Below are 12,500 nucleotides of genomic sequence, written 5' to 3'. Positions count from 1 at the left end.
TATTCTCAGCATAGTGCCTTTATTTCTCCCTCTGTACCTTGTTTAAACATCAGCTGAAGTATCTTAGTTCTTCCTTCTTAGTTCTGATAAATCCCTTTGTCCAGCACTAACCTTCTCAAAACCACAGTCCACAGCAAAGCAGCTTTTATCTTGTGTGAACCAGTGTATAAGTCAGTTGTAACTTAAATTAGTACATATAACTCTTACCAATCTTTTTCATAAGTACAGCAAACAAACACATGTATATTCTATTAAATGAAGGTTTTAAATGCAGTTGTTACACAATTGCTCAAGTGTTTAAAAGCGCTCCTCACCGTATTCCTGTGCCTGTCATCATGTGTGTGTGTGTGTGTGAATGTGTGTGTGTGTGTGTGAATGTGTTTGAGCCTGTATGTATATCGTTGAGTCTCTCTCTCTACTTATATGTTGCGGAGTCTCTCTCTCTCTACGAATATGTGAGTGTGCGTGTGTGCGTGTGTGTTTCTGTGTACTCACTGAGACATGACCGCTTGGCTGCAGCACTGGCTCCTCCAGAGCAAAGGTTTCCTCCCCGATGCACCATCTCCAACTCCAGATTAGACCTGAGACACACACACACACACACACACTTATAAACTTGATGTTGATAAGTGTATACACACAATTTATAAACTCAGATATGATGTTAATAGCCACAAACATACATACCTTTTATATACTCAGACATGTTACCCATACCATACCCGCACCATTTATAAACATATAATAACAACATTTATAAACTCTTTATTAACTCTATGATGTTAATAAACACACACACACAGCATTTCTAAACTCAAGACTTTGGTGTCGATAGCACCTTGCCCTGCCAATCGAGCTGTAGGAAAATAACAATGCTAAATAGCAATGCAACCACTAATAGCATGCAAAATCATTGCGTTAGCTTCGATAGCCAATATAGCTCATGGGCATGTATAGCGAAGACAACTACAGTATACACAACTTTTAGTTGAAAGGTATAACGAGAGCTCTCAAAAGACAACAAGGAACTTGGGCCAGCACTATCTCTGCACATCATCATTAAAAATCAATCTCGATTGTTGATACAGTATTGTGCAATCAATGCCCAACATGAAAGAGAGATTGTAAGCCATGGTGGCTTCAGAGACATGCCCTCAATGGCACATCGGCAGTCTGCAGGGGTCCCAGCCAGCATGTAGCACAGGGAGTAACCCTTCTGCTGAATGTCTTTCTAGAGGAGGGGGGGTCCATCTGCTGCCGAAGTTTGAAAAGTTTTTGAAAGTGATGAGAGAACCTTTTTTCAAAGCAAGACTAACTGCCAAACTGATAGACTCCTCAGAGGGCTATAACTGACAGAGTGGCGCAAGGGTCTAGCTAGCACAGTTGTTTTTTTTTAACCAGACCATAATATCCCCATTCTCTTTCAGCAACTTTTCCCTGCAGAATGTCCTAGCAACCTGTTCCACTTTCAGCTGCCAAAGTTGCAAGGAACTACTGGTTTAAGAGAACAACCCGCTCATCTCCCAACACCCCAAACAGCACACGTTAACCTACTTCAGCACACGTTAGCTCACACCTGAGTCTGAACTAATGGCCCTTATTTGCAGAGTCATCATCCGGTTAGCTCACACTCATACTTGCTGAGTCACTCTAACACATCTGTTCAGGCATATCTATTCCCCTAATAGATCAAGCATATCTATTGACACAATTCCATGTCAGTTCATCTTCTGAGCCTTCTGCACATCTGCTGCCTCATTTCTGCGGAGTCATTCTTTCTCTGTTCTGTGAGACACCTGGGCCTTGGTCTAGCAGCTGGGCTGGCTACACAGATTGTGTGCGTGTGTGTGTGTTTGTGTGAGTGTATGTGTGTGCTCTAACACACATATGCAAACCTGTGTTGCTGCGCTGTCCTATACATGTAACAGCTGATGAGGTGTTTGAAGTGAAATGAAAAGACAGACGTGTGAGCTCAGTAATAATTACCTACCGTACACACACTGAAGGACAGAAATGACTAATAACAAAAGGGGCAGCACACACACACACACGCACCATTTTCATCTGATTTCCCCTCCTTGACACCCCCAGAAAGTGACAAATGGATGAGTGCTGTCTGAGTAGAGGATAGCGGAGCAGACGCTATCAGCAGCTATAATTAATTAGACTGACATTCACACTCTGTCCTGACATTAGCCACATTCAGAGTGTCCACAAGCAGCGGAGAATAGGACACAAGGCCTCTGGTGAGATGCCCAGGGTGTGAACGTGCGATATGTGTGTGTATTTATGTGTGTGTGTGTGTGTGTGTGTGTGTGTGTGTGTGTGTGTGTGTGTGTGTGTGTGTGTGTGTGTGTGTGTGTGTCTTGAGGGGTAAATGTACCATGGTTGACTTGGCGTTGCCATGGTGAGACCCATCTGGCTGCCACAGATAAGATAGACCCTGAGAGCAGCCAGTGGTCTCGCCAAACCCTCAGGCAATCTGCACCTCTCACTGAGCACAATGACAGAGAGAGAGAGAGAGAGAGAGAGAGAGAGAGAGAACAGACACACAGAGTTGGAGAGAGCAGTGAAAGTGATAGAGGCAGTGACTGTGACGGAAGGCTGAAAAGAGGGAAAGAAAGAGAGGAGAGAGAGAGCAAGTGTAACAGAAGCAGACGGCAGATCTATTGTCTGTGTCGGCTGCTTGTCCACCACGTTATACTGCTCTCACCTTGCCAGACCATCAAACTGACCTCCAAGTCAGAGCATTAACCACAGACACACTGAGAGACGCACAGCTATAGGAACGTGCCTTCTCAAAAGATAAGACAAGACATCTACTAACAGATGATCAGAGGGATGGGACAGACAGACAGGCAGACAGACAGACAGACAGAGAGACAGACAGAGAGAAGAGATAGAGAGAAACATAGAGAGAGAAAGAGAGGCAGGCAGGCAGAGACATATGACAGAGTGGCACAGGCAAACAGAGAAACCCACTCATAGACAGACCAACAGACAGATTAAACAATAGACCTACAGACAGACCGACAGACTGACCGATCAAACAATACACCTACAGACAGACAGATAGAGATAGAAGTAATTAGTGGTAGTACTTCCAAGAACTAGTTCCTCACCTGGCAACGGAGTACATGAAGAGGAAGTCGTTGTCGGGAGAGCCGGGGTTCTTGCCGTAGTCCATGTACTTCTTCTGCGTGGTGTTCTTGATGTCCTTGATGACGGACTCCATCTCCTTGGTGAGGTTGGACTCCGTCTGTACAGGGGCACCGTCCAGAGTAAGTCCAGAGTACAGGGCAGGGTAAGAATCAGAACTATAGTGATAATGGCTGAAAACTATCGCTCTAGCTAATATGAATGACAACGGGCATAGATTATACTGTAGAACTATAACAATAACGATTTGAAGAACGATACCGTTGGGGATCACTTTTTTGAAAACAAAAAAAAGCTGACAGCCAATCAGAATCCATCAAATTTTCATCAAAGGCTCATCACAGATTATCCGACAAAAATTATCTAGGGCCAGGATTCCAAATATTAATTAAAAAAAAAAAAACTTTCATGAGAGTTTTCTGAAAATAATCTCTAAGGTTGTTCAATGGGGAAAAGCCCAGTAACCAAAAGCCCTCAGTCACTTCTTTGATATGCACATAGAATTAAGAGCAGCTTAATAGCATTGTAAAGCACCAATTAACAGATTATAAATAATTATAAATTATTGCAGTAGAAGTAGTCTGGGGGTAGTAGAGGGCAGTAGAATTAGTGTGGGGGTAGTAGAGGGCAGTAGAAGTAGTGTGGGGGTAGAAGTTGTTGTGCAGACCACAGCAAACACAGACAGATGTGAGCAGTTAATGAGGGGTGGAGAGTCATCCCATATAGCTGCGTTTTCTGTATCAAATCTGGCTCAGATCTGTCTCAGATGTGGCTCAGATGTGGCTCAGATGTGGCTCAGATGTGGCCCAGATTTGCCCCAGAGGCAGCGGGTTAGCTGGGGGTGTGTGTGGACGTGAGAATGGAGCTGTATGGGAGGTGAATACATACAGAGAGCGGAGTCCATCTCTCTCACTGACTGTAGTCACAGTCACTCCAAAAAACCAGCACACATGAGATGATGGGGTGAATGAGAATGGAAAATAAAATGAAAATAAAAAAATGGAGAATGTGATGGAAAGAATAGAGATAAATGGAGGAATAGAGATGCAGAGAGAGAGGAGGAGTTGGACTGACAGATATGGAGAATATAAAACACTTGAGGAGAGAAAGAAGAATGAGGGAAAAAAGAAGAAAAATGGAGATGATGAGATGGAGACGGAAAGATGGAGAAGGAGAGATGGAGAAGGAGAGATGGAGATGGAGAGATGGAGAAGGAGAGATGGAGAGATGGAGATGGAGAAGGATAGAGGGAGAAGGAGAAGGAGAGATGGAGACAGAGAGATGGAGACGGAGAGATGGAGAAGGAAAGCTGGAGACAGAGAGATGGAGAAGGAGAGATGGAGACGGAGAGATGGAGATGGTGGGAGTGGCACTGAGCAACAAAGTTGCTGATATGGAGAAAAAGAAAAAGTAAACAAAAAGAAACCCAAAAAGGTGAGCGTGGTCGGGGGAGGGGGGGGTAGCCATGTGTGTGTGTGTGTGTGTGTGTTTGCCTTACAGTGTCACCGCTTACGGGGAAAATGGCCAGCTGGTCCTGCAGGTCCTCCACCTCCTTGACCAGCACGTGCGTGGGCTTGCTGCTGGGCATGTGCCAGGCCCCCACCTCCGAGCCCCGGCCAGGTCGGCACGGCAACACGCTGTTGGCAAACTGCCGGCACAGGGGGCAGGTGAACTCGCCCTTGTCCACCGAAAAGCCCTGAAGCACCTGGTCATTCTGCAGGAAGAAGGAGAGGAGGAGAGCATGGCATGGGTCACTCTGAGACAGTGAATGAAGAAATGGAACCTCAACTGTGCTATTTCAATGAACAATGAATGACTGAATGAATGAGATAATAAAACAGATGTACTTTTCACCAGTTTAGGTACTGTACTTTTTATTACTCCATGTAGTTTGCTATGGTCATTATATGTGTGTTATAGCAGAGACTTTCTAATGAGGAGACACAGCACTCAAAAAATCCTCCATAGAAATGCATGGGGTTAGTTTGTAACGCCAATATGGCCGTTGTCTACACATATCCCACCCCTTTCTCGGCAAAACGTTGACATGTGAATACATTGAGCCAATCATGTGGTGTGATGTGAATACATTGAGCCAATCATATGTTGTGTTGTGAAGACATCTTCCCAATCATGTGTTGTGAACTCGCCGCTGGAGCAAGATTGGTGTCGTGAAGCCTTGCGCACGTGCATTTCTGCTGAATAGGATGCCCGATGAGTGCCCAAAAAGTACTGCTATACGGCCGCCGAGTGGAGGGACTTGCCTAAAAGGACTTTGGTTATAGTCATTAAATCATGTATGCTGTAGTTCCAGCAAATATTTGATTGCACCATAAACAGATAATGTAATATAAACATCGCAGCAGTTTGAAATGAGTTTGACATCAAATCTGCGGGTCACCACACAATAGTAACACCCATTTAAACAGAGCATAATCTGTCCCAACCAATCAGCATCAGGTATCCAACAGACCGATGCTTAGGCACGTATGACCTTAAGGAGAGAGGGCAATCTCCAGGTGAGATTCTGGTGGATTCTGGAGTTGGGTAAAAAAAAAAGACAGAAAAGAAGAAGAAAAAAACCCCAAGGATTTAAGCCCCGTCAATGACTAATGTGTTTACGCATCCAGTCCCCACCAAGCCATCACTTCTCTGATTCTGACTGAACGCATGACCACTCGCCCTGTGAGGGTGACAAATGACTGGTGAGAAGTGTGCTTTTTAAGGCTTTCAGTGTTGATGTTTATGTCAGATAGGGAAATATGAAACGGCCGAACAGAAACATTTACAACCCCCCCCCTTCCCACAACCAGGGACGCTACATCAACAGGGAAGCCACATCAACAGGGACTGCACATCAACCGATATGTCCTGTGATGGTAGAATGTCACTGTCACCAGAGATGTCATAAAGGCAACCATGCAATCTCTCTCAGGGTGTTTTAAAGTGCGGTGATGGATCAGTGCCCTCCAGTTAACATTGTCAGGACGGACGAACAGACAGACAGACAGACATACAGAAGCACAGAAATATTCATCTGGGGGAGGCGTTGCCACGGTGATGGATGAGCTCTTAACGATGTGTCAGACATGCGAGGAGAGGCGGGCGTGTTCTAGCCTTCAGGGTCAAGGGTGAAAGCGGCAGATGCGTACGAGAGCCCAAGGTCACCAAGGACCAGCGACAGTAGGACAGCTGCTCTTAACTGATAAACTGGTGAGGGAACAAACCTCTTGTCTGATTCTAGCTATTAGATGTCCATCAATGTGTGTGTCTTTGTGTCTTAGTAGCACACAGTAATGAGCTAGCTATGTGTGGAGAGGTCTATAAACTACAGTGTCTGATAGCAGCTCACAGAGGCTGTGATTGGCAACATTACAGTAACATTACAGTAACATTACTTCCGGTGGCTTTTACGTTGGCTCTACACTCACCAGGTCTCATCAGATTTCCCTCTCAACCGCTCTCCTAACTTACTATTCCCAAACACCAATCAAGACTAAGTCCTTGTGGATAAAAAAAGTCTTCCACAAGAGTGAATGTAAACTGGGGACTGCGTTCCCTGAGAGCGCTGTTGAGCCCCCGCTGTGGTGAGTGTGAAGACAGATCGTTTCTAAGGACCATCTCCATCATTTCACCGGCGATCGATTCAGCTTGTTCTCACAAGTTGCCACTGGGCTACCACCGTGAGGACCTGGAAGGCTTCCAACTCGGTCACTGAGTGCCTCGGTCACTGAGTGATAGTGCCAGGTTGTGTGGTCTTCCCCATAGTGTGTGTGGCCTGGCTCTTACCCTCAACGACTCCATGTAGGACTTGTGGCAGTCGATGTGCAGCGTGTGGCCACAGGTCTGTACGTACACGCCGCCGTCCCAGCCGATGGACACCGACTGCAGACAGGAACTCTGGGAACGCAGACGAGCGGAACAGAGCAGGGGTCAGGGTTCAAACGACATGTAAATATTAGTGATCACCTATTCCTGGACAAACCTTAGTGTTGACTTATTCCAATAAAACATCAGTGTTGACTTATTCCAACAGTGCATGGGTTTTCTCAATAGTCCACACAGAAGTAATGCTACTTATTATCAATACTGTTAATGTTCAACAAGAGCACTACATGTTAGTATTTCGTGTTTGTGCAGTGGAATGGGTGATACCGGATAATCATCTGTAGGGACAGAAGAGCAGCAGGTATACAGTAGGGTCTATTTGTTCTAGAAGATGAAGGCATGAGTGTGTGTGTTGGGGGTTTACTGGGTAAGTACAACAACCCCTACATACACAAATACAGATCCCCCCTCCTTAACAAACACAATAATCTCAAACAATCTATACCTATGCACTGCAAATATACTGCATACATTGACTTCCAAGTAAGATCATTTTGTAATGCCTGTCAGTGCATTTGTGTGCCCAAACCAAATGGTGGATGCCTTGGCATGTGTGTGACGTGTGTGTGTGTGTGTGTGTGTGTGTGTGTGTGTGTGTGTGATTTTCATTACACGTGTCCCCTCATGCTCACGTACATCTTTAAAGTCGCGCTGCATGAGGGAGAGTCGCACGTCGCTGGCGGCTCCACAGGTGTCTTCTGGGTAAATGTGCTCTTCGTCGCTGGTGGGTAACCTCTTGGGCTCGTCACTTCTGCACCGGTGGCCCAGCACTGCAAGAAACAGCCAATCACAAACAACATCCCGGTCAGATCCCTAGGTCTAGCCAATCACAAACAACATCCCCATCAGATCCCTGGGACTAGCCAATCATAAGTAAGCAAACATACAACTCAGAAGACAGGGCTGGGATCAATTATAAACACTAGTAAACTAGATAACAGTACTCAGACTTTAGGGCTCACGAGAAGGTAATCTCCTCTGATCAGCTCACAATACTTGACACCAATCACTAAAATTGATCTTACAGCTCTCATCTTTAGCCTCATCAATCATCCTGTCCCAGCGCATCACCAACATTATCCTAATCAAACATTATAGACCACCCAATCACCAACAATATGCTAATCAAACATCAACGTCCAGCCTATCAGCAAAGGGTATGCTAATCAGGTATCAGAATGCTTTATGACGCCGCATGAAATTAGCATATGATTACAGGCAACAGGGTTTTCTGTCAGGAACATCAATCACATGGAGGGTTTGTTTATGGCTATTACACAGATGTTTCCCCCTCTGCAAGGCAACCTATAAATTAGCTACAAAAATGACAGCCAATTTCCCCTGCCTAATCTTCATAATCAAACTCAAGTGGTAAACTCTCCACATTTTAAAGCTCGTAATTTTGTTATTTTCTCGAATGGCTATTTTAAGTAGTAATTTGGGTGACTATCGAGAGGTTATCTGCCTGTTAAAACGCTACGGCTGCTTTGACCTTGACACTACACACGAGAGCCACACGTTCTTTATGAGCACTGGCATTGCTCACACTTGGACAGGTCGCTAATAAAACAAGCCGTTTATTTTCATGACAGTGAGCGATCGTCGTTATGTTGGCAAAGTCACCCGCAAAATTACCGTGGGAGGCGGCGGCCGCGATGACTGCTGGGAGAATGAGACCCAGAAGAACGCCATGGGTGACTGATGAGCCAATTATAAGAGCAACTAAGCCACCATTTGCATGCAGCCTCACACAGACAAAGGGCTAAAGCCATTGGCCGAAAGCGAGACCTACGTTATAATAAACCGCGCCACAGGTTAGCGTGCCTGTGAGCTCTAGGCTAGTCAGCGGGATCATGTTTACACACTTGTTGATTTAAGCATCACAGTGCCATTTCAATTGGTGTTTATTTTAATTAACACAACAAATCTTCTGACTCCGGTAAAAACAAACACAAACATTATCGGGCTTATATCTCAAGACTGACGCACATAATGAATGTGGTGAACATCTGTGGTGATCTGTGGACGTCAGCATTACTGTTGGAAGATGAAGGCACTAAAGTAGTTCTTCAATGATACATACACAATCCCTGGATTCACTGCAGGTGCTGGAGATCTACCAATATGAATCATTTTGCAGACTAACCTGCCTTACAAGCCGCCTGAATGTTGTATATGACCTGTACTGGAGATTGAATACCTTGTAAGGAAAGTAGCCTAGCCTAGCCTATAAGTACAGTTTTACCCCAGGATCAGCTGTAGTAATGCTCTACCAAGCAGGGCAACAGCAATTGCGTGTCTTATGGAGTGCAGTTTGACCACCATGTTACAACCAGTAGCTCAAAAACTGTAGCCCTGGACATCTCACCTGTAGCCCTGGACATCTCACCTGTAGGCCTGGTCATCCCACCTGTAGCCCTGGACATCTCACCTGTAGCCCTGTGCATGTCGCCTGAGACTGATGTGTCCCACCCAGCTGTGTCACCTAGCTGTGGGCATCTCACCTGAGACTGATGTGTCCCACCCAGCTGTGTCACCTAGCTGTGGGCATCTCACCTGAGACTGATGTGTCCCACCCAGCTGTGTCACCTAGCTGTGGGCATCTCACCTGAGACGGATGTGTCCCACCCAGCTGTGTCACCTAGCTGTGGGCATCTCACCTGAGACGGCTGTGTCCCACCCAGCTGTGTCACCCAGCTGTGAGCATCTCACCTGAGGAGGCCTGCAGCAGCACCACCAGGCCAGTGGGCCTGTCCTCTGTGGAGGGGCCGCTCTGGCCACAGATAACGCAGTCATACAGCACCTCCACACTAGCCTCCTCCGACGCCTCCAAGTCCATGCCTGGGTCAGCATCTGGAGTCTCTGTACACACACACGCGTACACGCACACACACACACACGCACACACACACACACACACACGTCAGAAAATACATGAACAGTCATCCTGATGTGACTCCACTGAAAGTCTCTATTGAAGAAAAGAATGGTATTCTGACAATTCAACATTCAGTGACTATCCTTCATTTTCTACCTTAACAAGTATCACACACACAAACACTTAACACCAGTCTCTTTACAGATACAGAAATGTACACACACACACGCACGCACATACATACATACACAAGAAAGTGAGAAAATACATAAACAGTCATCCTTCACTGAAAGTCTCTATTGAAAAAACTCTCCTTACTTTTCTAGTATGATGATTTAAAGTATCAGAGACACAAACACAAACACTCAAACGCTCTTTACAGATACTGTGGAAGAATGCTGGAGAAATGTACTCTGTCAAACCCCATACAAGGACAACACCACACTACCACCAACTCAGAGGGAGGAAAAAACACAAAACAATAAAATCCATACTCATTTATTCACATAATGCACGACCAGAGATCCTGAAAAGCAAACTTCTGCGCTCAATTATGCTGAAGAATGAAAATAATAAGTTCAGAGAAGCACGGATGACTACCTACGCATGGAGCCGTGAGAAAAAAGAAGGGATAGAAACAAAGAAACAGAGAAGGAGGAGAGGAGGAGGAGAAGAAGAGGAGAAAAACGCAATCAGTGGAAGAAATGAAAACTAAATGGCTTTTTTGCCCTCTCTCTCTCCCCATTAAATTAACACGCAGATTATGGGGCAGCCAGAGAGCGTCTGGGAGCTGCCATGTGTGAAAAAAACAAAAACATTAGAGGGTAATGTGCTGTGAAGAGGCCCCTTATTGGGGCTCAGTGTGTGTGTGTGTGTGTGTGTGTGTGTGCGTGTGTGTAAAAGAGAGAGAGAAAGAGAGAGAGAGAGAGAGTGTGTGTGTGTGAGAGAGAGAGAAAGAGAGAGAGAGTGAGAGTGTGTGTGTGTGTGTGAGTGAGAATGTGAGAGTATGCGTTTGAGAGAGAAAGAATAAGAAATGTAGGAATGGATGGGTATGTGTGAACATGCAATGGGTAGGTGTGTTATGAGAGTGTATGTGTGTGCGTAGCGTACATGCGCGCGCGTGTGTGTGTGACAATGTGGGAGAGATTGCATTGTTTCCATTATTTTCTGAGGTCTTTTTCCCCCCTATATTTTAGCTGATAGTTCCCCCAAGCTTACTATTGATTGGCTTTCACAAACATGCCTTAGTTCTGCATCTGCATAATTCATCTGAACAATGCACGCACGCACGCACGCACGCACGCACGCACGCACGCACGCACGCACGCACGCACGACCCTTCTAGCTCACTCCATTTGGGCTGAGTGGCATGTAGCTTGAAGATTAATTACCTTTGGTGAAATGAGTTCTAAATGTTAAAGAGTGTGTTCAATTTCAGCGGTAAATATTGGGCAGAAATGTCAACACAGAAGGCAGATTGATTTATGGGTTAAGGCTGCCCCTGATCTTTCAGAGGTGTGTGTGTGTGTGTGTGTGTGTGTGTGTGTGTGTGTGTTTTAAGGGGTTGGGAGGCGTTGCAACCATTGCTCCAGGCAATCTGTGTGTTGCAGTGCAAGGAACATACGAGAGTAAAGTGTTATACCTACATTGCCATTGTGGCACATACATTACACAGAGGTACACACGCAATCTTTAAATGGAATCAAAAACCAAACTGAATTTAAAAATAAGAACCAGAAAGACCTTTTGAAGACGATAAGAATTCTGATCACTCACACACTTCAAAATACAACACCAACACATCCCTAACAGCATTTAGAAAAAAAACAAGACTCCCTGCTTTAACTGATCCACAAAAATAAGACAATTTCAGCTGTCACTAAGCTCTGTTTTACCATGAACTAATGATGACAAATGCACCATTCAGGGTTAATGGACTTGGATATAGCAGCACTAAAAATGGAAACGACTGTCATTGGCTTGACATTTTTCCCCTTGATGTGAAGGTCTGCTACGCCACCGTCATGACACCATGGTGGTCCCGTCATCCCATCATCAGCTGTGGAGACTCTTCATTAGGACTCAATTACAGGGCTCAATGAGGTCGATAGGAGGCTGTGTGCGTGTGTGTGTGTGTACTGGCAATTCACCATCCTTAAACCTTAGACACACACACACACACACACACACACACACACACACACACACGCACACACACACACACAACATCTGATCTGTGCATGAACACAAGGAGCAAGACCTTTGTGGTCTATTACTAAAAGCAGACTCCAGTGAAGGTGAATCTTTTTTTTTTTTTGAGAAGGACTTGGAGAGGATAAAAAATAAAGAGCCTTCAAAAAAAATGAGAAGGATTAGCATCCTATTATCCGAAGCAAAAAAAAGCAGAGCAGAGGGGTCACACATGGTCTCCCTCTCCTGAACCCATCTTTCCATCGGCCTACAGGGAGCATCAGAGCAGAGAAACGACTGTTTGCACAGATGCGCTTACTGCATGGCCAATTTTTACCTCATAAAAAAGGGAAGAAAACAAACAAACAAACAAACAAATAAATAA

At 45.2% G+C, this 12,500-nt stretch overlaps 1 protein-coding gene across 2 annotated transcripts in view; it reads right to left on the bottom strand.

Moving 5' to 3' along the window:
• ubr3 (ubiquitin protein ligase E3 component n-recognin 3) overlaps positions 1-12,500 on the bottom strand; it is an 81,096-nt gene that overhangs the window by 21,908 nt on the left and 46,688 nt on the right. The window contains exons 25-30 of one of the 2 annotated variants that reach the window (XM_076264151.1): positions 9,760-9,909; positions 7,684-7,817; positions 6,949-7,059; positions 4,658-4,873; positions 3,123-3,259; positions 496-581 (exon numbers count right to left, since the gene is read on the bottom strand). In XM_076264151.1, the coding sequence (XP_076120266.1) occupies positions 496-581; positions 3,123-3,259; positions 4,658-4,873; positions 6,949-7,059; positions 7,684-7,817; positions 9,760-9,909 (834 nt within the window). The remainder of the gene's footprint in view (positions 1-495; positions 582-3,122; positions 3,260-4,657; positions 4,874-6,948; positions 7,060-7,683; positions 7,818-9,759; positions 9,910-12,500) is intronic. The other variant, XM_076264152.1, reaches the window with a different exon arrangement.

The sequence above is a fragment of the Alosa pseudoharengus genome, unplaced genomic scaffold (assembly GCF_046254945.1).
Source record: "Alosa pseudoharengus isolate Yale_2024_CS ecotype anadromous, Long Island Sound unplaced genomic scaffold, YU_APseudo_1.1 YU_APseudo_1.1_scf_3, whole genome shotgun sequence".
Lineage (NCBI taxonomy): Eukaryota > Metazoa > Chordata > Actinopteri > Clupeiformes > Clupeidae > Alosa > Alosa pseudoharengus.
This window is presented reverse-complemented; position numbering and strand designations above follow the sequence as displayed.